General features: G+C 37.6%; 1 protein-coding gene across 6 annotated transcripts; it reads left to right on the top strand.

Annotated features, from left to right (window-relative positions):
• The first annotated feature begins 880 nt into the window (after nt 1-880).
• Nucleotides 881-25,947, top strand: LOC110374080 (septin-7). Of its 6 annotated transcripts, none has more exons than XM_049835996.2 (11): nt 881-1,487; nt 16,636-16,956; nt 17,586-17,745; nt 17,854-18,064; nt 18,283-18,538; nt 18,729-18,924; nt 19,007-19,175; nt 20,223-20,264; nt 21,050-21,128; nt 22,183-22,403; nt 23,262-25,947. In XM_049835996.2, exons 1-11 carry the CDS (start codon nt 1,398-1,400, stop codon nt 23,311-23,313), a joined length of 1,797 nt encoding a protein of 598 aa, XP_049691953.1. In that variant the 5' UTR covers nt 881-1,397; the 3' UTR covers nt 23,314-25,947. The 6 variants fall into 6 exon arrangements, with proteins under 6 accessions (XP_049691953.1, XP_049691949.1, XP_049691950.1 ...); XM_049835992.2 differs by lacking the exon at nt 881-1,487 and adding an exon at nt 6,593-7,149; XM_049835994.2 differs by lacking the exon at nt 881-1,487 and adding an exon at nt 9,246-9,792.
• The last annotated feature ends 77 nt before the right edge of the window (nt 25,948-26,024 follow it).

Here is a 26,024-nt window from a genome sequence, read left to right as displayed (position 1 = left end):
ATAAAATAAAACAAAAAGCAGGTGAAAATAATTGTCGTTAATGGACGTTGATTTCATGAGCACAGAAAGTCTTGAGGACGTAGGTACATGTTGTCTCCCCTGTCTAGGTATGTTGAAAGGATATAAATTTTAAATACAAAACTGTGCATAAAAATATATAGTGAACAGTGGCTAAAATAATACCAGTAAATACTTGGACTAAAATACCAAAAAATGACGATGTTTAATAACATTTTAATTTATTTGTTTCATGTGCTGCAATATCAACGGTACATCATCAGCGGTGAGTGTATTTTTCTCCTATTAAAATATTCTTAAACTGTTTTTTTTTTTTAATTTCTGAAATTATGTAAAAGGTAGGGCTCTGATCAGATCAGTTAATCAAATTAAATCGTTAATTCTGATAGGAATATGGGTACAAAGATGTTAATATTTTAAATAGGTAGTGTTGAATAGATGAAACTTTATGGTTAGTGGTTAATTAAGGTAACTTCGTCGCTAGCTACTTGTATAAATTCATAGATATCGTTAGTAATGCAGTGATATCGAGTTGTTGGAATTATTAGGTCGCCAGGACCGTTTGTCCGCTGGGCACGTATGTGTTGCGTGCGTCATTTGAATTACGAGTAGGAATTCGCGACCGCTATTCGGCCCTCAGGCGTCGCCTGTCGGGTGCAGCAAGCACCATGACACCGATACCAATTCCCTATGGTGACCGTCGTCGGCGCGAGCTGGGCCGCACTTACACATCGGTACCTACTGATTGCAGTGACGAACCAGTTCGCTATCCACGACGCGCAATTGTTTTATTGTTTCAGTAAGTTAAATTTGTAATCGTGGAACGGTCGTTGCATTGTGATATTATTGTGAAAATAATGTTTATTGAGCCTATAAAAACAACAAATTAGACCACGAGAAATAAACAACTTTATTGATGAATCCTAAAAGACGTCATTTTGTTGGTTCCGGTCTGTTTGAAAATAACATTTTCACACCAGGCAGTCAATGATCCCAGATGATTTTGTTGCAATAAATGGCAACACACGGGGTTTTTTTTGACTAACGTGAAGGCGAGTTGTACAATATGTGGCCTACAATTTTATGAGTCAGATGGGGTGTGTTTATTAGTGAAACAACATTAACGTTTATCAGTTTTAGTTCTAGGCGAAGTGCTTGTCGTAATCAGTTGAATCACCCACACGGTCTTTACTCGACTCTTCTCCGGATGTGATTTGTCGACGAAAAAATGTGGTATCGCGTTTGTTAGTGAGTAGTGGAACATTATTTGCAGTAATTAAAACAGTATGTTTTCCTCTTGAACAGAATATGGATGTGTAGTTTATTCATAATTGAATAAAATAAGTACAATTAAACTTGTGCCTGTGAAATACGTAAAAATGACGTCTTTATCAGAGTCTCCACTAAATAGGACAAGAAATAGACCAGTTTTGGCTCGATATAAGCCTTGTGGTGATTCTTCAGATCAGGTAAGCGTATGTTGTTATTATTAGAATAAACATTATGACCTAATTAACATACAGGAGTTTCCTGTTCAGTAACTAAACCCATTTGAACGAGCAAATACTGTCTAGTTTAACAAGAATGTGATTTTGATAAAACAGTGACATAGCACTGTTAGTAGCTATGTTGATACTCTTATCAATGTTATGTATTTGTATAGAGGGAAGAGGTCGCTGGTGATATTATTAGTGTTTTAGTGCAACAAGATATTGCCCGCTTTGAAGGATTTTAAATATCAACTCCGAAGACCATGTTTTGTCGTTATTCTGTAAAATCTGGCAGCGGCTTTGCCCGCGAGGTGATTTGGTAAAAAGCCTAGGTATGTGTAAGTCCAGGGTATCACCTATTTACATACCAAATTTCAACCAAATCGGTCCAGCCGTTTTTGCGCGAAAGAATAACAAACGTACATCCATACATTCTCATAAACTTTAACATTTATAATTTTAGTATTAATATTAGTAGGATAGTAGGGTTATTAGAATATTTCTGCCTATGTGCTACAAAAATAAGACTTTTGGAACTGTTATTAAGGTTGATCAGGAGTAAGATTGTAAATGACATTTATTAAACAAATAGGTTGAAATCTATATTTTTACACGTCAAGATGAGGACAGTGTTTCCTAGCTGACCTTGAGTAGAACCTCTGAAACAAACGATGGTTGAGTCAATGTAGCCTTATGCTCTAATGACTAAGGTCATAAAGGAATTTAAAATTTCGTTTAATCTTCAATTGTTCTGTCTTCCGTTATATTAATACTCACTATATGTTAACTTTCCTTCCTATTTACTACCCATTTTATATGGTCTGCCTCTCTCTCTCTGCCCATATGTATTAACACTTAAAAAACTTAGTCTTTTCTTCAAAATAATTTGCAATATTTTTTTATTTGTTGTTTGGATTTTGTACTAATCTGTACCTAATCACCTGATAGCTCATTCGTATCATCAAAGTACCAAACTACTCGTTTTGTTTTACGCTTAAATTCGATAAATAATAATTACTCGAGATTCTATCATCATGACATATCATATCATCGCAGGTATCCCACGTATGTGACGGCCTTAAATTCGATGGTATGGCAGTACTTAATTTTTTAAATATGTACATAAGTTCTTAATTGTCCAAAGAGTGAGTTTCCTAATATGGTATGATAGAATGAAAGAAATACGTGAATATCTCATCTTTGTGCAAATGCTATAATAGTGGTTGGTGTCCAGGCCGATTGTCGGCAACAGTGCAGCAGCATTCTCTCTAAGGAGATCAGCCAGCTACGAAGGATAGTAATAGTGTTCAAGCATTTGCACAGACAAAGGTGCACTCCTCGTCTTGGTCCGATGGGACGGTAACCCGACAGGATTGGAGAGAGATCAGGCGCAAGACTGACATTTAAATGCTCTCTGACACACTGTATTAAACACCAACTTCCAGACTCCTCGCTGCTTTGTGAAAGTTTCTTAAAATTCCCTTGCATATGAGTCGCGCTATGCAAATACGTTATCTTCTTCACATATTGATATTTATTATTTCTACATATCGATTTAGAAGGCAAGCTTGCGTCCCAATTGGTGCAGTTTGGTCATTGACCAGTTGTAATGTTATGTTCTACTATGCTACGTTCTATTTCTGATTCAGCGTGACTTCGCCGAATTGTTTGAGTTGTAATTGTGCTTTGTGTACTGGGGTTTGTTTTAGAAACATGGCCTGTTAGTATGATCGCACGTGCCTGTTTAGCTTAGCGGCACGCTCGTCGCTGTATATATTTGTAGCCAGTGATTAATTTCGCTTTTGTGGATTTCTACCGGAATCGTATTTCATCTGAAAAGGTTTTAAGATTTAATCCCAAATTGCAAGCACGTAGTGCACATGGTGAACACCAATACACCCCATTTAAAGAAACAACTTAAACGAGGTAAATTGATGCTCTAGCCTCGTTTTCCATTTTAGTCTGCAAAGGCATGTAGTAATAGCTGATTACTAATGATTGTCAAGCGCGCTAGTTGGGTAATTACCAACCTCAATAGTTTTATCACGCCTAATGTGTACATAATGTATTATTGACTCACCATGCATCTTATCTTTAAAGCTAAGTACGACGATTTCTAACAAATTTAAGTAACTTTCAATTGGACTAATTGTACAGGTGGTTGTCTCGGCTACTATGATGTGGGTCCATGTTAACTTAAGTTTCTCCGTTCCATATTAATAAATTAGGTCCAAACATATTTCAGTAACGTACTTACCAACGGCACTTTTTCTTTCCCAAATTGGTGAAATGTGGGTTAATACTTATACATACTATTGCATTGGTCATGAATATTAAGTGTGATTGTATGGACACCACGAACAATACACTTTAGGCAGGACCTTCCTATGAACAACTATGTAAATAAAATGTAGAATTAATCATCATTTTTTGAGAACGGTTAAAACTAGAGCAAATAAGCTTATTAATTAAATTCTTTATGAATTTACTTCCCAACTGAAGCTGCTAAAATAATGCACCACTATTATTGGTATGTTCCAACATAAATTACTTAATAAACAGCATGGCCAGTCCGTCGTCATATGTTTTGATTTAGCTTGAGGTTCGTTACTAAACAGACGGCATCAATTCAGACCGCAACACATAAGTGCACATCGCAATATAGATATAGTGCAGAAATAGCAAGTGGACGCACAATGAAGGTTTAAATCAGTTTATTTATTTAATTTTATGACTTTCTCTAAGATTACTTCGAACAAAACCTGTAAGATTAGGCGTATGTTTACGTGTGCTCCATTTCAGCTGGTGGTACCAAACGTGCTGTATAGCTGTAGATGTGTACCTTTACATCTTTAGTTTATCTTTCAACGTGTATACGGTTCAACACACTGTTCTACTCACTCGAGGCTCAATGAGAAAAGTAGATTGTTGTGTACCTCGTTGAAATTACGCATTCATACATACTCTCATTTTCTGTTCTGGTATCTAATATCTTATGTATACGATTTCTATAAATCGGCACAATGTGTTGTGAAGACACATGACCATAAGTCATGAATGAATCATACAAACAATTTACATAATTATGTTTTAATTTCTTCTAGAGATTGATCAGCTCTATTTACTGGCAGTTAGATTGGTTAGACAAGTTTTCTGTCGCTTCTATCTAAAGTCCTGGCTGGTAAAAAAAAATAAACATTTCCGGGCAATTAGGTTTGTGTGACCGAAGTAAATGCCCAAATGTCATCAGGTAATTGCTTTAGTTTAATAATAATTGGTCTAAGATCTGAAAAGTTTCTACAATTGCTACCCAGCTGCTGGCTGTCCTTTCTTCTTCCTCCTGCCCTGTTCCCAATTTTATTTGGGGTCGGCGCAATATGCCATCATCTTCCATTTTCCCCTGTCACTCGTCATACTGACACTCACTCTCTTCCTATTCATGTCATCTTTCAGGCAATCCATCCATCTTTTCTTAGGTCTTCCTCTTCTCTCCATCCATCTACATTCATACGTAGCACACACTTTTTTGCATGCGTATCATCCCTCATTACATGCCCAATTTAAAAGTTTTGCATTTAGTCAACGCCACCTGGTGATTAGCCAGTAATAACACTGTATCCATGAGTGCAATAGTCGCTTGTGTGTACGATGTTTACATTTGTCCGCTTCATGCTACGTTTAGCGGTAATGTGCAGTGCATGTATGTTGAATACGACATCCACATCCGTTAGATGGCGCTTGCTTATACACTATAAATAACATTTTATAATAGGACTATCAATGTATTTAATTGAATTCCGAATTGTAACCTGATTATTATTTTATATGGTTCTGTACCCATAGACTGCTGGCCGTCATTCACCAGACAATTGTGTAGCATGAACCGTTGATAGTCAGTAAAAACTTTTGCATATTATGTTTTATTTCTGCTGCCGCTAAAACAACAAATACTAAAAACTAGAATAAAGCAATTATAATGAGATTTAACAAGCGAATTTTTGGACTTCTTTATTTACAATGGTTCGGCAACACTTCGTGTCTAACTTTTAATCAATCTATTAGTCGGTTTCCTGAGCCTTAACAGAACAGTTCTTAGAATTGGTATAATTTAACATAAGTACCACAAAGTTCTCTCAAAATTTTATTTAAATTAGTGCAATACCACTATTGTCATTCAGAGGGGGTTACCACGAGGAAGCACGTTGGTGAAGCATGCACTGAGGGGTTGTGCAAAGAGAGACGGTCGCAGGATTGGGGTGAGAACGCGCATGCGCGTTGTGGCGGTCGATGGCTGGACCTCACTGCCACATGCGACTAACACGTGCTCCCTTCTCATTACCTACATTAATGAATCGCTTATACTATTCAGGACTTATACACATTCAAATACTATTTACGTCAAATTTACGTCCATTCCTCCTACACTGACTGTTACCAAAAAGGTCCTTAATTTGGAAGAGGTATTGTCTTTCGAATTTAAAATGGGAACTCCTATAACACAACGAATCTTTGTACTTACCTACCTTAAATGTACTTCCGTTAGTGTAGTCGCCTCAATGCTTCTTGGATCCAGGCCGATGAACTAGACAGCGTCATTTCCTTTCTTGTTAGCTTACAATTTATTCTACCTCGTTTCATATAGCGTGAGTTGATGAAAAATCTGTCTGTAAATGAATCTTTTTGTTATCTACATTTTTGTTGAAAGCGACATTTGGCTTCGGTCCCGTTGTTTCGAAGAGAAAGTACGTTTTAAGTTTATTTGTTGTTTATCAATTTTAAAAAAATGCATCTTTTATCGCCTCATGGATCAACATAATAATGATCTTGAGTCGGTGGCATAATCAAAAAAAATATAGTGGCTACTAAAACACTCACAAATTAATGCTGGACATTCCTAGGTGCCTACTATTCTCCAAGAATATGTTGACCTTGACAGAGAGAGAGCCATCAACAATGCATTTTCAACCCTCCGGTCTGGCGGTCGTATGGCAGTAATCCAGAGATGAAGCGGGGTAGGCAGCGATGGCAAGCCGCGACGTCGGAGGCGTCGAGCGCGGGGCGCCGTGCCCGCCCGCGCGCCTCGTCTGCACCGCCGAGCTGTCAAACCGCCTCCGTCGGGCACCCGGCTTGAACGCACCGGCACGACGCCGCACTAATTCGCGATCGTAACGAAGTACGCAGTGACTGAGTGTGTGATTTGTAATACTCGCATGACGGTAAATACTATAGGGAGATGAACGGCAGCACGACGACGGTGAATGGTGGCGCCGTCAATGGAACCACAGGTGCCCTAAATGGAATCGGTGCCGCGCCGCGTACAGCTACACTTGGAACTCCTAGCAGTTATGCTTATACCTCCAGTGGCTCTCTACTCGGCAGGAGCGGCACAGCCAGACCTGTTCCACCACCTACATTACCTAAATACAGTGGTTCATTCAGCGCAGGCAGCACTACAGGACTTAGAGAACGAGACAGAGAAGGCACTGGCGGATCACATCGCCTAGCCAGTCTTGAAAGATTAGCACTTCGTCAGCGTATCATTGAACAAAATGCTAATAATCAGGTGTCCATCGGGTCTACGCTCAATGCACCTCCGAATGGTCCCACTTCTGCTACCGTCACCCTTACCGACACGGCAACGGTGAGTGTCAGAGCCCCTTGCCGTTTTTCATGTGCACCCTCAATATTTCCCCTAATAGTAGTCAACGCACCCCGAGGAAGGGATGTTTTATTTTAGTCCGAATAGCCCTCTAAAACTAATGTTTTTATTTTTTTGTCATACCGGATTTCGATAGTTTATTCATCGGTGTTTCTGGATACAATAAACGAATCGCTGAAAAAAAAACGTAATATTATTGAAGCTAACTTGTCTTAGCTTCAAAACACCGAAACATTTATCGGATGATGTAAGTTACTTGCAGTGAGCCTGAAACTAGTTTGTTTACATTGAGACATATCGACACCATAACCACATAGGTACTTAACCGTGTCAGGTGTTGCATTACATAAAACAGTCTTGTATTAACATCGCTTTGAGGGTTGTCAGCTCAGACAAGTTATTTTTACAGGCAGCAGTTTTAAAATAATAACGTATTACGAAAAAAGGAAAAACAAAGACCTTTAAGTTAATGTGGCTAACATATAAAGCTTACCAAATTATTAAAAAAAACAGACGACATTGATATACATTCTGTATCAGTTTTGGTATAGTATAAGTTCAAAGTATAATAAAGGCTGTGACAGAGGAAAGCAACAACAGTTTATATTATTATATCTATGGAAAGAATGGTTTGACATAATGATAAAAGTGTCTACTTAAAAATACATATTTAAAACTGTCCTTATCACGAATACTTATATGGAATGCTAGTAAGGTATAAGAAATCGCAATCCTTACTCGTGATTCATCTTCGAAAAATGTTCGTGACTAATGGCTAAAGTTCAGTTTTCCATGGATTAAAAAATAGAGTATGTAACGTCTTCTCTTGTGTTATCGGTCTTGGTAAGACATTCTGGTAGCCTATTCCCACGCAGTTCCTCATGTGATAGGACTGGTTCGGCGTGCGGGAGGGGTGAGCGGGTGACTGACCCCGTGTCTACAGGGTTAAAAATAACCTCGTGCAGTGGCGGACATTCTGCTCGCATGTGTCGAATTCACTAAACAGACATTAACTGTTTCACGGTCGCACCCTGACCTGAAAATTCTTGGAACAATAATTAAATACATACTTGAATCATGGACCTTCGTTTACTAAAGTTCTTTTTGATTTGCTGCAAATTACATTGCCAAATTACAGATGAGTGTGATAATAATTTACAAAAACTAAGTAGTCTATTCATCTCGTCGCATGAGTAAGCATCATTCACAAGGCACGCATATTTGAGAATGTTTCTTTATCACTGTTTGTCAAGTAGGTACAATTTCTTGGAATTCTAATCGGTAACGCGTTATCGTGGACCATTGCATAGGGAATCCAAGTATTATGTAGTAATCAATTTTGAGAATTTGCTGTAATTTGGATTTATGCAAAGTAAAAGATTAAATCAAAATAACAATCCAATATTGTTTTTGAAACGAATTTGGTATGAAGTTTTTCACCAACCGGCAAAAGCGGTCGGGGCACGTTCTCCTCTTGCATTGTGAAGTCTTGTGTACAAAAAACTAACCGCCATTGAGTGACGATATGTTCTCAACTTTGATACAATCGTATTAAGAACCATTTTGCGTCTCATTGGTAGTTTATTTTACCCTGTTTGGAACGATTGCTTTGCCTTTGTGTGTCTGGTGGGCATAAGTGTGACGGGCTGGATCCTTTTGCGTCTATATAGATACAGTCATAATTAACTCAGCGGTACCTGAGTTTAAGGAGGTCTTTACACACGTGGTGCTTTTTGTTACCGCCCGAGACCGTACCTATTCGATTAATTTTGGTATTTTTATGTAGGTAGGTGTTCAAGATGTCTTACAAATGTTTAACATGGTACAGCGATAATAAAGCTTATTTTCCAAATGAGAAATGTTAGAAATTATTAGGACGAAAAAAGGATATTGATATGTTTTTGAGAAAGGCGGGAATGATAAGTAATCTTTATTTCATTGGTTTTCCAATAGTGAGCAACAAAAACGTCAAAATGTTTGTAATCTTAATCAACCCGTGTAGGACAGGCTCGAAACCGAGCGCTGGTGTGGCGCGCCAACCGGCAGCCGGTATCGCTTGTAACTTAACCTCAAACTGACAGTCGTGAACGGTGCTTCATATTACAACAAACAGTGTCTGTTTATAGGCTTTCGTTAAATCAAGATAAATAATTTAAGTAATTGTGATTTCCCTATTTTTAAGAACTGTTTATTACTTGTGTTATCCAGTGTTATGGTAACAGACGAAGAGGATTGTTATGTCGATACGCACAGTGCATCAATACAACCGAAACGGTATACACTTAGCACAAAACGTATTTTGTGTAATACAAAAGGATAATTTTAAAGGATTAGCTTGTTACAATGTTTAATAAAGTGTTTTTTCAATGGTCATGAGATACAGACCAGTTTGTGAGGATATCAATAGTGAAGCGTCATTTGTGTTTTTTGTTGTCTTCAACCGTTGACGTATACTCGGATGTGTTTAAAATGGAAAACCGCGCACTAAATAACGCCAACGGTCATCAAACTAAATTAACAAGATGTTCTAGCAGCGTTGGAGACAGTGCAACTGATAAAGCTAAAGTTGGATGGACGAGTCCCCGCGATATCTGGAGGAACTTATCGTTGCGCAGGAAAGCTGAGGTGAATAAAACAATAACTATGTCAATAATTTCACACTTTAAGTAGGAAATTCCGTGCGTAACCAAGCAATAACAGATGTGCCTTTAGAACTTATGTCAGTTGGTACGTGCGTAATATGTACCCATATTGTAGCATCGTTTAAACCCTGTTGCTTGTCTGTTGTTGAGTCTAAGTATAAATAAACTGTGGTTGATAACGGAGTAACTCAATTGAACCTTTGGCACAGAAAGTCGTTTGTATGCATGTCTCATGCTATCCATTGGAAGCATTTATATTACTGGTTGTCAATATGAGTTAGATTGACTTCCCGTTTCTTCATGCAGAACAGATCCAAGTAACTATTTCCTAATCCTCGTCAGTTCCCGGGTCGATGACTTGTCAATAGCGTAATAAGTCACAATCACACTTACTACGTTCGTCCATATACCTATCTAACAACATGGTTTCCAGTATATTCTTAGATAACTTGTTAGTTTTTATGTTCAGCCTTACGTTCATTAAATACAGTCTCGAGTCTTTAAATGTGTACGTAATGTAACGAAATGTTCAATGGGAGGATTATTTTTTGAGAATTAAAAAAAATATAGTTCCCAAGAACAAAAGACAGATGTCGTTGTACCTACTTCACGTTAGTGAGCCTTTGCCAAGTTAAAAAAAATAAAACATTGCAGCGAGCCCTTTGAGTCGAGACCGCGACCCAAGATATTCAGGTTGCTGGACAAATTGTTTTCAAAATCTCTCGGGACATTCGGATAATAATCTGACTGACTTCTTTTCTCCTTTTATTCCATTTTTATTCTCTATTTTCTATATTTTAAATTGTTGATGACAAGAACGTTTCGTTATACGACCTGAAAATTATATGACGTTAATAACATATGACGCTCCATTTCTTGCTTTCACGTACCAAGATCAGTCCTATCTAGGCATCAGTTAGGAAAATATTGAAAAAGAAAATCCCAAAAAAAGAGAATCGCAAAACCGATGAAAACTTAAAAATTTGTGTTCAATATAAACTAAGATTGCTGTAAGTAAGATTCTACATTCGTAGGAGAGGTTCATTCAATCGTCTTAATTTAGAAACACGTGTAAACTTTTATTAAGTCCTTAGCTAGTAGCATTTTAAATGAATTGCCACGAAAATATCCCGAGCTTCGGCTTGTCTGGTGTGGCTTTATTATGCTAATTTTTTTACTTTTGGTTCACGCACGGGTTACTATGTTATGTTATTAGTAGTTCTTGAGCTGGAAATAGTCACAATTCATATATTAGTTGTAGATTAGCCGAGGTCCAGAACTCGAAGTAGCTCTAGCACGCTAGCTCCTTATTCACGTCGGGATTTTTCTTGATTCTGATGTCAATAATTATAACTTCGTTATTGAGCACAAACCTTCTGCCTCAATTAGTAATTATCCGCGTAATGATCCATTATGCATATGTAAGTTCACAATGTTAATTCAAGTGACAATTAATTTAACCTCAATTAAAAAATTCATGGCCGGTGGCGTACTAAGCTTAATGACACTAAAACATAATGATTATCTTCCTACTAGACCTGTTGCCAATATAGAAAAATAGTTTTTCTGTACCTACCTATGCTTTATTGGACTTTTTATGGCTCAATTTTTTTTCTTTTTATTTTATGCTTCTCGTTATATCGTGGTTATTTCTTAAATTATGATTAAAGACCCGTTATAAACATATACATAGTTTATATTATACTTACATATAGTTTATAGTAAAGTTTAAGTGATCTAGTTTAAATCACATAAAAATCCATTCAGTTGTGTTTCGATTCACACAGGTACGTAACAGAGGAGTGTCATAAAGTATCGATTTTAATATTCTTGATTCTTTAGCAAAAAATTAAAGTGACGCTCGTACTTCGCACTTGGGGTAAAGAATTGCTGAGTTGTCGGAGTGGTAGTACTTCAGAAAGTACCTGATTAAGAAGCTTAGGTCGAGTTCGGAATATCGGAGTATCAGAACGCTATCGATTGAAATAAAGCATTCGCCGTATTCATGTTTCCAGGTTTAAGGGGTACTTTAATATCAAAACATAGATTGAGTTGCGTATTCTCCAGCTTTTATTTGACTTCGATGATATAGAATTTCAAGAACAAACAGAAAACCTATGAATGTAGTTTTAATGTGAAATGTATGTAATGGACTTTCAGTTACACGATGCTTGATGCTCCATTTCCTTCCTTAATTGTAGTTAACCAGGTCTCCCTAATTGCTAACGTGATGTGGTTCTGTAGCTTTTTTTTGTATTTTTATTATTAGTTCGGAGCATATAGTTCACAAAATACACTTCAAAAATAAATACAATGTGTACTTAACCTGTCTGTCCACAAAGGTATTTATACCAGAGAATACTTATTGGGTTCACCTTCGTCTTTACAGCACTTAAAAATTCAGTAGCCTCAAAAAAATATCTGTTAAAAAATACTTTAAGTTTTGTTGTAAAATACGAATTGAATGTGAGATTTGTTAAATTAGGTACATCACGAAGTGCAAATGAAAGTATATAGTAGGTGACGCCCGTAAATTGAATATCAATCTACTTTCTTTATGATTATAGTTCGTTTGTGATTAGATGTGTAAGCAATCTACAATCGATTCCACATTGTAATATTGCTCTACAGTGTGGAACGATAGATGTGCATGTTAGTCTTTCTTATCCACAGACCTACTTACTGACTTTGTTCTTAGTTCTCATGGTTTTTACGTGCTTTTCTCCGTTCAGACTACGTTCAATAGGATTTGTCCAATAATTTCTATTTGCCCGACATCGTCACAGCAATGCATTGTACCGTTACAATACATATTAATTTGTATCTGTTTCGTGTAGGTATGCCTATCGTAGAGGTACGGAATTAATTTAAAGTTTTTTTCAGTTATTGTTATACGTATTCCTTACTCTTGGTCTCGATGAGTTTGTGTTGGCTCCGGTTTGCCCACGCTCGAGGGTCCTCCGCCCACTACTGATGTATCTTACAATCTGTTCATGAGAGGATTATTAAAATCGTAATTTCTATGGAGCGTAGGTTGGCAAGCGATCTATTTTATTGCGTAACTAATTCACGTATGTGATTGTATTCGCAATTCTCACGGTATTCACTTGTCAGTGAATTGATTTGCTTTTATATCAGTCCTCGTATGGCACGGTCGACGACCCGATTTGTATTGACATCGGTGAAGGTAATTTTACTCTTCTATCAAGCCATACGTTTGAAAGTAATTTTTAGTAAACCTTTGGATTCTGATAACAACTCCATAAATAATACCTGTTCGTTTACAAGTATTATTAATCAGCCTGCATAATTAAGTTCCTAGTAAGAAAATAAGAAACACTTTCGAAAAATGGTTGAAGAGCAACGCGTGGTTTGTGAAGAGAAAGTTTGCAGGCTAAGTATGATATTACTGGCGACCCAAATTATCCTTTTTGGTTTTATGGTGAAACCGAAGCGATCGAAATTGAAATGCGTTTTTTAAATGCTAGGTAAGGAAATCACGAGTTACTGAGAGCCCAATCTATATTTTGTGTCGAAGATAATGCTGAAGTTCTAGACGAAAAAGAGTACGTAGGTACGCACTATAAAGAAGTCGCGAACACACCTGTGCACATTAACCGCAACCATGTCTTCGCATTTAATGAATCAAGCCTTTTGTTTTGTATTAACGACTATAACTACTTATTGCTAGGTCTCGACTCATCACAACTTACAAACTGTATTGAAAGACATTATGCAGGTTTTGCTGCCACTTACTTACTTATAACATTAAAACCAAATTTGACCATGAAACGGAAATTAAGATCGTGTTCTTGGGTATCACTGTCATGTCATGAGTCATATTGTATACAGCCACCGGGAAGAGTCATCGTCTCATCGAGCAAGTTGTCTCTGTAGCGTGGCGCCACGCGCTGCGAGTAAAGCATTGCAATTTTACTGGCAATGTCTGAGACGGATTTTTTTTATCGGTATAAGGCAAACACCGACGTTGTCGACTCACAGCTTTGCCAGATGATACTGCTTGTTATTCTACATGCGTGTAAATTTACCGTTGTATGTTTCTTAGTGTTATACAGACTTACATGCTTAGAAAACAAAGATAAGAATTATTACAATGAATGGAAAATTATTGTGGTTGGATGTTGAACAAGTAACATTTAATTGAGATAACATTATAACATAGCACAAAGCATCGTCACAAATGAATGATCGTTTGTATACCCACAATATTTTGGTTATTGACGCCTGACGTTTGGCCCGGAGGACAATACGGCATTGTCGATATCCAATCACTCGTGTAATTACTGCCTCTAAGGCTCATTATTTAGTGTTTTAATTATTGCTCTATTAAGCTTTAAGGGTGGAGTCCTATTACAAAGTATCAAGTACAAAGTGAGGTGGATCAAACTACTGACCAAACATGTGAAAGAAGCTGCTAATTTTCAAAGAGTTTGTTACAGACTGTAGCACAAGGGTGCACAACACATCCTTACACATGGCAAATTGTAGTATAGTAGAACTGATTGTGAATCCGGCATTAGATGACAAGTCCCTCTAATTACGCATATAATGTCGCTTTACGGTTAAACAATACCTAACTAATCTGTAGAATATTAGTCAGCGTCGTTTTCAGCTACAGTGTGTCAGCGTGACCGCCTCGCGCAAACAATAAATTGTTGGATAAATTTTACTCAGTTGAGTTAAGAACGACCGTGGAGCCTGTGGTTGCATAGTTTCCCATACGGATAACTAATACGATTTATCCTTATTGAAGTTCAATAGTGTTATGTTTTAGTTCAATGATAATATGTAATACGATTATCCACATTCAAGTTCACCTTTTCAAAGTCAGTTGGATTGATAAGTTTGACAGTGAATCTTCCTAGTAATGTCCTTAAGCTATCTTCAGTATTTAAAAAATATGTAAAATGTTTAGTACACTAAAGAAAACATTAAGTTTAAAGAAACGGAAGAACGGAAAAATTAAATACGAAATTGACAGTGAAAATGTAAGTACAGAATGTTGTTGGATAACGTAACGATACGGTACCGATAATTTCACGATTGAGTGGTAGTATACTTGTTTCAAGATTTCGGTATAGGTTGTTTATACGTGCTTGCTCTACAAACAAACAAAATTCCGTTTCGATGTTGAGTTTGATTATTTACGTTACAGTACAATGTCCGTGCTGTGGTAAACACTCGCCGGATGGCAGTGCTGGGCTACGAGGGCTCAGTAGGCTATTGCTATTCTGGATCGATGTATGTGATTCATTAATGACTACTGATGTTTTGAAGTGTAATAGGTTCTATTATTGCTAACAATAAATGCGAAGTTCTTGTGTGCTGTCATGTGAAATGGTGAAATGTATTCTATGCGTGATGCGCCGTGTGTCGATGTTGCAACTGCTCCACGAATGTAACTGCCAGCTATCGGAGATAGAAACATCTCTGTACTCTCCCATCTGGCTCACACTCCCTAAGAAAATGGTTATGAACATTCAAAAATCATTTTAAAAATCTGTGTATTTATGACTGTGGGAGAAGTTAAGCATAATGCTATTTCACTGTAAGTTTAAGGTTAACTGCAATAGTTAGGGTGTTGTTAGGCTGAGACATCGCTTGTAGATATTATTAGAATCAACCGTCACAGACGCATTACGGTCGTCGCACTTCGCAAAACTGCATACGTGTTTGCGTATCCACTTTCTTGTTCTTTTGCATATGCCTAAATGGCCAGGCGGCTGTATTATTTATAAATATGTAATGTCCAGCATATGCATGTGGACAGTACTAGCTTATCAAGTGTGTTTTATCTTTTGCTACTGTCTTAGATCAGATGCTTTATGATATTATTGACATGTGCGGCTTGAAATTCCAGAAATAATCAATGTTATGTATAACATTCATTAATATTTTAAGGCCAGTTGAGAGTTTTTATTCAGTGGACTACATAAGTTCTTCTATTCATTAATTTCATGGGTTTTGTCGGAAAACTCGTCCTAATATAAGAGTAGGGCTTGTTTTGTGATAGTTCAGTGAATCTTAAGTACCAACTATGCAGTATGTGAGTCATCGCTTTCGTTCTTAGCACCTACGTAATTACTAGTTATTGGTACGACGCAACGATGCGTGTTTACTTCATGCACGTATTTGTTTTAAACAGTGAAACTAACTCGTTTGCACACTTTAATATTTTCTTGGGTAATGCCATCGTAGTAACTAGCTATGTTAATATTATGACCGGGCCATTTGCGCTTTCTTGTTGTTCTTTCTACGTGGAATTTATCTTACGCACTAGTATACGACGTATCATACTGTACGTACCTAATTAAGCATTATAGATATATATAACTTCATTGTCCAGTAATGTTACCTTGGAATCGGTGAGTCATCTGACGCTCGCATGGAGCCGGCTAGACCGACTTGTACGGCTATACTTTAGTTGCCTGTATTTATTGTGACGATGTTGCGTTGCATACAACTCTATTCATTATTTGATGGGTAATTTATAGCTTTACGCAGCGGGAACCTTGTAAAGGAACTCTATTTACAGTGCATCCTGCATTCCAGTAATATAATTTAATAGCTAAAATACTGAAAGAGAACTTTTACTTATAAACTCGGTACACTGAATAAAGCATGCGATCCATTTATTGATTTTTAACGACATGCGCACAGTACATGTTTAATAAAAAAACTAGGTAGGAATTCTCAACATTTTACGTAATTCTTTTCACATTTTCCTAGTAATTTGTAAGGTATTTAAAGATCACTTATGAAGCAAAATAGAAATTTACTAAATGACAATTTTGTTATTTTCCAGTTACAAAGTAAACGAGAATTGTTCTTCAAGTCGGACTCAGTGAGTGGCGGCGGCGTGAGTGCGACGGGTCCGCCGATAGCAGCGCCGCCCGCGCCGCCCTCCGTGCTGAAGGACGCGCTCGCCAAGCGCGCCACTACGTTGCCCGACCAGCTGGAGAACAACCACCACGAGTCCAACGGCAGCATCAGCAAGCTCAGCAACAGCGTCTCTGTGGACGCCAACAAGCCGCCCAGCTCGGCGCCGCCCCCTACCCCAGCGCCCCCCGTGCCCACCTCGGCGCCTCCTGGTGCGCCGCTGCGCTCTACAGAGAACATCATCAAGGTAAGGTGTTTCCGCTTAAGTAGACATAATTACAACTCATGAAATTCAATAAACAGTTGGCAGTCAGCACACGCTAATATTTCCTCTTCCTGCTACAAAACTGTTCCATTTCAAGTCATTAGTAGTAACTGCCTAATAGTATGTTACTTGGCGATGCTGAATTACTAGAGCACAGCTGCCTTGTTTCCTACTACGTATGCATCTCCGTATCTTATTTATTTAAAAAAGTGTATCTAGAGGATTTTTCTCGTGGCTTACCTTTTGTAAAATATACAGAAGAAAAGCTTAAATATTTCAGCTTAATTTGAATAAATGTGTTTTGTATAATGTAGGTATATACATGATACTTATTTGTTCGTTTTCTATCACGTGCAACTAGATAGATCACGAAGCTTACCTACCTATTTCGTCGTGCTAATAATAAATTGCATACAACCACGACGATCATTATCTCATAACAGTGTTCATTATAAGCGGTCACTCAGAACAATAACAGTGTTTGTATTCATTCGAGGGTATTCAAACAATGCGAGTAAAAAGTTTTAGTGTTTTCATCCAACACCTAATAATTTTTTATGATGTTTTCATGTAAGTTTATATAATTTCTATTTTTATTTCAAAATTTTCAGAAACCGGACCACCCACCAGTTGCGCCAAAACCTGAATTACCAAAATTAGAAAAGCCAAAAACCAAAGAATTAGATGGATATGTCGGATTTGCAAACCTACCAAACCAAGTATACAGAAAAGCAGTAAAAAAGGGATTCGAATTCACGTTAATGGTTGTAGGTAAGATATTTCTTAGTGAGAGAATAAGGGACATATCTGATGATTCAAGTTAAGCTGTGTGATGATTGAAATACTCAGTGACTAATTAACTTGTTTTACGATTTTTAGGTGAAACGGGGTTGGGCAAGTCAACGTTAATAAACTCACTGTTTTTGACGGACGTATACGATCGGGACAAACATCCGGGTCCTTCACTACGCGTCAAGAAAACGGTCGGCGTGGAGACCAGCGTGGTGATCCTCAAAGAGAATGGAGTCAACCTTACACTAACAATAGTCGACACACCAGGCTTCGGCGATGCAGTCGACAACAGCAATTGGTGCGTGATTCAAAACATCCTTTCGATAACGCTGCATGCAATAATATTGTCGTAAATTAACACACAACACGCGAAATTAGTTCGTCGACGACATTCACCAAACAATAATAATTTATCATTTACATTATTGAGCAGAATACGGTGGATTGTCTTAGACTTCATTATTGACTCTTATTGAAGTGTTGATACTGTTGGTTCTGAAATGTTTAATGTTTTAGTTGGCAACCTATCATCGACTTCGTTGAGTCGAAGTATGAAGAGTTCCTGAACGCAGAGTCGCGGGTGACGCGCAAGGCGGCGCCGCCCGACACGCGCGTGCACTGCTGCCTGTACTTCATCGCGCCCAGCGGGCACGGCCTCAAGCCGCTAGACGTCGAGTTCATGCAGCGGCTCGGAGACAAAGTCAACATCATTCCGGTCATCGCGAAAGCGGACACTATGACTCCGGAGGAGTGTAAAGATTTCAAAGAACAGGTGAGTTACGTGGAAAGTGGAAACCGTGACAATTTATGATTCTTTAGTATTAAAAAATATGAAGTTAAACGTCAATTGTATTTTCCTTATCGAAAAGCGGCAGAGTACCTTGTACAATCATCAAGAGGTAGTTTGTCTTTCCTACGGCTTGTTTTTACTGTTCATAAAAAATAAAACAACTCGTTTGCAGATAATGAAAGAAATAAGTCAACACAAAATCAAGATCTACGACTTCCCGGAGAGCACGGGCGAGGAGGGCGAGGTGGCGGAGGCGGCGCGGGGGCTGCGCACGCGGGTGCCGTTCGCCGTGGTGGGCGCCAACACCGTCATCGAGACCGACGGCCGGCGCGTGCGCGGCCGCAAGTACCCCTGGGGCATCGCCGAGGGTACACTCACTCTACTTTCACACTTGAACCATTTAATGTACAGCTGACTTGAAATTATAACAATACGCTTGATTATTTACAGTGGAAAACCTGGAACACTGCGACTTTCTGGCGTTGCGCAACATGGTGATAAGGACGCATCTCCAGGATCTGAAGGACGTAACGAGCTCCGTACACTATGAGAACTACCGCTGCCGGAAGCTCGCCGGCCTCTCTCACGACGGGAAACCGCACAGAATCAATTCCAACAAGTAAGACGAACGTTGCTAACCTCTATCTGTCGCCTCATTCCGCTCTCCATGTCAACTTGTCATTTATATTGTGCTAACAGATTAACTTTTCAATCGAGTGTTTACCTGTTTCTCGGGTCTTAGTAGATCTTTACAACAATATTTTTGAAACAGGCATGATTAGACATAACAACCTAAGTAGACAGGGTTGCTAAAACGTACATATATTTAATAATATTCTAACATTTGTTTATTTTATTACTGCTGTCACCGCATTTAAGGTGACCAGACTTCATTTTGGGATTCCATGGACTAAAATAACTTTTTATCAAGACTTTAAACATTAATGAGTGGTCATTTAACAGTCTGTTCATTGCTGCATGTCTGGTCACCTTTAACATTAACTCTTCTATTTACTGTCGCATTTATGTGCTACAGAGTTTTATTTTATTTTTAATACTACTTAGATACATTTTTTAAAATAGCTCTGCATTGATATTCCTTAATTAATGAATGTTCTGTGCTTGGGCATGCAGAAATGAAATATTAATTGTTGTCATAATCTTTGTTTCATGAATTATTTGAAAAAATAACTTATGTGTTTAATGCTGTTGTTTTTTAAAATAACCATGATTAATATCATATATCATAATAACTTGCAGTCCACGCGCTTACACAGTGGCATTAATAACAATTTATTCCTCATTATGTTCGTTGCGTCCAAATAGTGATGACTGCAACTAATTTGCGTGTGTCACACTCGACTGCACACTGATTTCTCAGCATTCATTTGTGTAATAGGTACATGAATGTCTTGTAAACTGTCTTTCAACTGCAATAAACCGCTTACATCACACGGACACGAAAAAAGCAAAATTACCTGTATTTTATGTTCTTAATGTACACAACTTGTTAATGACTATGCATATGAAACAGATTATTGTTTTACGCAATAGTCGTATGTATTGAAATGTTGCTTATTGTGTGTTGTTGTGTTTGTTAATGATGCCACTGTGAGTGTTTGCGGGTCACAGCCGCGTGTCGTTAACTCTGGTTGTGTTGGTTCAGTTTGTGCCCGCAAGGATTGATGAACAGTTTCATGACCGTTTGGTAAGTCCGTCGCGTCGACGTATTTTCATAACTGCAGCTTGTACATGTAGCACGTTGTTATTGTCTATTTGTTCCCGAACATTCAGTTACTGAATCATTTCTTTTATCCCCCTGCTTCTTTTCCAAAGAGTGTAAGCTTTAACTTAGGAGTCACTTCATTTACTTTTTGTAATCTATCTTGCTACAGTAAGTCATATTCGGTATTTATAGACGGATGGAAACTATTTTAAAATGACAAGTTAAAGCTTTCAAAAATTTATAAGATTTAATTGTATAGTTTTTTATGTGTGTAGACTTGGGTTTGGTGACATGCATGCTTTTGCTTCCATTTTGTCATTGTATGTATTATATTCATGTATCTGTCTTCAGCGGATATATCTCAACGCGTTAATATCGTCTGGCATGTAAAATAACTTTATCCTGATTCTAGAAACGAAGAAATTGCTCTCGTCAACTAATAAACCCAATTGACAAATTGGACTAGACGAATTGGCCGTCGTTTAAACGTGACTGGTCTACTGTGGCCCACATTTCACATACCGCCTTACCTCCTTTGTCTATAGAAGTACCTATTGATGTGAATGTCGTTAAACAATGAATATGTCGAATAAAAGAAATTATACTTGGACTGAGCCCCATTTCTTGCTGACCTGTTTTGCATGTCTTTTTTGATACGTAATTCATTGTAAAATTTACTTCTTTTATTTTATTGGTGATTTTTTTTATTTATTATGATGTTGTCTATGGTCGAGCATGTAGTTTTAAATGATAATACTTGTTCCCAGGAATCCTTTGGCGCAAATGGAGGAAGAAAAGCGGGAACATGATCTTAAGATGAAGAAAATGGAAAGTGAAATGGAGCAGGTTAGTTATTCATACATTTGTATTACTTGTACACCAAAGCGGTGCTGAAAATGATTACATACAAAGAATGCGAAATAGACAATTGCAGGTCGAGGACTTCACTTATACGGGTCAGGCAATTGCTATTTCCGCCGAGGCATATAATGCTTTTCCCAAAAGAATATCTGGGAATGAAACAATATTTATTTAATTATGTAAATAGCAAATCACGACTAATTTTCAGCTTTGCGAAAGGCAAATGCATTGATGGCTATACAGCCACGTGAACGTAATTTGTACATATTAAACAAAAGGTCTTCTTCTAAGGTGGCCCTAGACCTGCAATAGCATTGTGCTATACATATTACAATAAAAATATTTTGGAATTAAAATTTTGGTCGCTATAAAAAAATAAAAATATATCGGAATCTTCAATATTATATTATTACTGTAAACGTCAATTTTGAGCAATATTTAAATGGCCGTTAAAATAATAACTCTGATGAGCGTTAAATAGGTCCATTCATAAAGTATATAATAACCCCAGCACGTCATCTCATACAAAACTACGCGCTTCGCTATGTATAAATAAAGAACCGCTCGGCCGATTTTGTGAAAACTTCACGTAAATCATCTGTCCGAACAAAGCCTATCAACATTTGGTTTGGACAGGTGAGCCCGTTCTTGAGTTATAACGAAAAGTGGCATTGATTTAAATTCAGTTTAATGTTCCAAATTCAAAAAACATGCCTCTTCATACAACATTTCTGGAGCGGTATTCCAAATTAAAAAAAAGCGTTGCTATGGATTACGTTTTCTTCGCCACATTCTCGTCCGTTTTTAAGCAAGGCGCGCCTTGGGCAATGAATTTTTTAATTCTGGCACGATGATGTTGGTTGGCCCCCTTATATCCTTCCATTGCTATAACTTGGAACATTCGTTAGTGATGCAGTGGCACTCCCAAGGTCCACGCCAGTGGGCGGGTGACGTGACTGTCAATAGTAATGGTACGAAAGGGTCAGCGGTTCACTAGTACGGTATAAAATATTGATCTTATCGTTTGACCGGTCACCAGGTGTTCGAGATGAAGGTGCGGGAGAAGCGCGCCAAGCTGAAGGAGTCGGAGGCGGAGCTGGCGCGGCGGCACGAGGCCACGCGGCGCGCGCTGGAGGCGCAGGCGCGCGAGCTGGACGAGCGCCAGCGCGCGCTGCACGCCGAGCGCCTCGCCTGGGAGCGCGACACCGGCCTCTCGCTCGACGACCTGCGCCGCCGCTCGCTCGAGGCCAACTCCAAGGAGTACGTACTGCTTGTGCTCTTGTACCGCGCTACAGCTGCAGCAGTCGCAGGCGGCGGCACCAAAACAACTGGACATCCCAGCTGTCGTACATCGTCGTCGTCGTATTATGCAATTTTCACCAATAAATTGCTTGGCGCGGTCGGTCCTTGCCTGGGTTTACTAAGGAGTATTGGGTTTTCCAGATAATAGGTTGAGGAGGTCAGCCAGGGTGTCGCTCCAGTTTTTCTGGAAGCCAACCCCAACATTGTTGGGAAATGGCTAAACATATAAGATAAATTGGTTCGTAAGGAAAAAATAGTTGAATGAAACAGCACTGATTAAAATTCCAAATATTACTATGATGAAAAGAATGGTAAAGACGGGAGGTGCGCACAACCTACATTATTACAGTATTACGGATATCATCACAATCCACCACGAGTCACCTTCTTTTTACTCCCCTTTTTCCCCTTCTGGGTTTCAAAGGTCAATATGTACTTATTTCTCAATAAAGTTTCATTATTTTTGATTCGTATGACGTTACTTTTCTAGACTTTACCTAATGGGTAAAGGCCCATGAGGTACAGAAAAATATACTGAAAAGTTAGCTTCAAATCATTTATATGTGATACACATCATCATCCTCCGAGCCTTTTCCCAATCACGTTGGGGTCGGCTTCCAGTCTAACCGGATTCAGCTGAATACCAGTGCTTTACAAGAAGCGACTGCCTATCTGACCTCCTCAACCCAGTAACCCGGGTTACTGGGTTATATGTGATACACATACTTAAATAAAATATGTTCATGCCGTGATCCGCCACACATGGCATTTTTTCTTTAGGAGTGTATGTGTTAACACATTATTTTGATGTTCCAGGACTGTCGACGGCAAGGATAAGAAGGATAAGAAAAAGAAAGGTTTGTTTTAAACTCGCCCATAGTCTCGTTGGCCTCGCACCCACCGTTACTTGCGCGTGACTAACCTCGCGGCGACCGGCGCCACATCATCGATCGACAGTCGGATCCTCGGTCGCACACTGCATACGTTTTGGAGGTCCGAGTACAAATTATACAAGTTTGATTCCTAATGTCGCGTTTTAAATTTAAAAATAACGAAATATGCCTTGGCGTTTAGCCTCTTTATTCGTTAATACCGAATTACCCGAATAAATTCGATCGATGATTGTTACTATTAGTGCATAACTATGCTAAATGAGATTTCATTTTCTGACCGCATCCTTACTGCGGCCTCTTGTTTGATAACAAAACATACTCGACGAAATTATTTTTAATGTCTATGATATCTGTGACTTTTCGAACATAATACTATTTAAATACTATACGTATTTTAACTCTATTCGCGTTGTAAAATAGATACTTAAAACCTTCTGATTGCTAGAATTGACAAACCTTAGTTTATTGGGACTGTACATATCGAGATTAAATTGTTGAAACATAACTCGTGATTGTCTTTGTATTTCAAATCTGAAAATCAGCTTTGAGTAGCGAGATTTGTTACATAATAAGTTTTTAATTTTCAACCTAACTGGGTTATATTATAGTGCCATTTTCAGTGTTGTGACGAGTAACTTTGCTGTCGTAAACACAATAATTGTTATTGAAATTGCTTTTGTCTTCTGTCCAGCAATGTGTGTTCACAATAAGTATTTGTCTCACTAATTACTGTACTTCAAACCTTTGTATATTCAGGTCTTATTAACTAAATAACTTGTTTGGTGACTCTTCTGTTTCTATTTGAACAACGGTACACGTATGCCTTTTTACTTGTAATGAAATAGATTCAGCATATTATTAACCTTATAAAAGTTTTAATCACTTAAATTCAACAATAAATAATTAAGTAAAAGGGTGTGCCACTGAACCTCACTTGAAAATGTTTTGATGTATGCCAAAAATATTGTAATTGACTATATTCTTGTAATTTTACGTCACGTATTGAGATTTTTTACGTCATTTGCAGATTGGTCTTTTAAGAGTGTCGCAACTGGAATAGTAATATAATAAGGACCATAGTCCGCACACGGCGCACTTAACTAATTAGTAACTTATAGTTGTATGGACTTAGCATAATGAAACAACGATTATCGAAGACTACAGGATGTAATAACATATAACTGATATTGCGTTGAGGAACTTAATACAAAATTCTACCACAAGTCTACATTGTATGAGATTACTTTTGTATGTATTTTATTTATAAGACTTTTCCATGACAAAGCATTTATTATGATAAGTGAGGCCTAATTTTATACTTCTTGTGTTTCCAAAATATTTTGTAATACATATTTTATATAATTATTTATTACTTTTGGGGTTTGAAACTGTTTTAGCTGCCTGCAGCATTCGACGTAGCACAAACAATATTACAGCTTATGAGTAGACATTTACGTCCAGAAAGATGCCAAATAGCTTAATATTATATTAACGGTATACTTTGATCGAAGACAGTTGTCTCATGATTTATTGTATTTATTATATTATGATATGTTCATAAACACTAGATAGACAAACTTAATCCGGAAAGTGAAAGATTCAGCTCAATACTTGGATGAAATTAAGCATAGGCACTAAATCTATATCTTTACTGATAAATATAGCATAATAAAATTTCAATATAATAATATTGGAGATATACTTATGTTAACGCTTTTATTTTCTGTTATATTTATAAGTAGAGAGAGAATACTGTAGCTATTTGAAAAATTCGCATTAGGTAAAACACCATTCTAAATTTTAAAGCGAATTAGATAAGAAATATTTTTTACTTCTATATCATTACAGTGTAATACGATTTCGGCTTAATTGGTGCATTCCACCTGCCGGAGGTTTGATTCGCACGGCGTTTGTTATAACTATACAAAGTTATATTGTGCTTAGTGATATTAAAATATGCTCATAGTTCAGTTGTGAAATAGAATCTAGCTCTAGCTAGTTGTTAGCGTTTCTTTATAGTAACGGATAAGGGAATGATGTAAGGATCTCTCACCAACAACAAATATTGACGAACTCATCGAGCAGTCTACAATTATATACAAATCTATATTCATACTTTTGTCAACTCTGCTATTAATCTTTGATCGACTTTAATACATGCTATAAAGTTACTGTTGTTTTAATATCTTCTTAAGACTCATAATACACATGAATATACCGCTTATCGTTAGCGATCTTATTTTAGGTTATGTAAATATTTTGTTTAGTCATTACTATCTTACGAGCAAAATATATATTATCCGGTTATGTTACAAAATGACACGTTATTTATGAGACATGCATAATCTTTATTTAATCAGCATGCAATTTTTGAATACATTTGTATTATTTCCTCCACTACAGTATTGACTTCCGCGTTAAATTTAGTACTTTAGGTAATAAGATTATGCTTAATTTTGTATTTTGTGTAGGGTTACGGCCCACTACCATACAGATCATTTGCTTAGTCATTACGATGGACTTGTGATGTGTTGGGAGAGGAAGGAAGTTCAGACGATGTAATATATTGTACCTTTGAATAAATATAAATAAATACGTAATATATAGGAGTAGATCGTTTTATTTTATATTTGGATACCAATAAAGTGAAAGTCAATTAGGAGCGAGATGTAATGAAAGTCACAGA

This window comes from Helicoverpa armigera, chromosome 3 (assembly GCF_030705265.1).
Source record: "Helicoverpa armigera isolate CAAS_96S chromosome 3, ASM3070526v1, whole genome shotgun sequence".
Lineage (NCBI taxonomy): Eukaryota > Metazoa > Arthropoda > Insecta > Lepidoptera > Noctuidae > Helicoverpa > Helicoverpa armigera.
The sequence above is the reverse complement of the archived record's forward strand: the minus strand, read 5'-3'. Positions and strand labels throughout refer to the sequence as shown.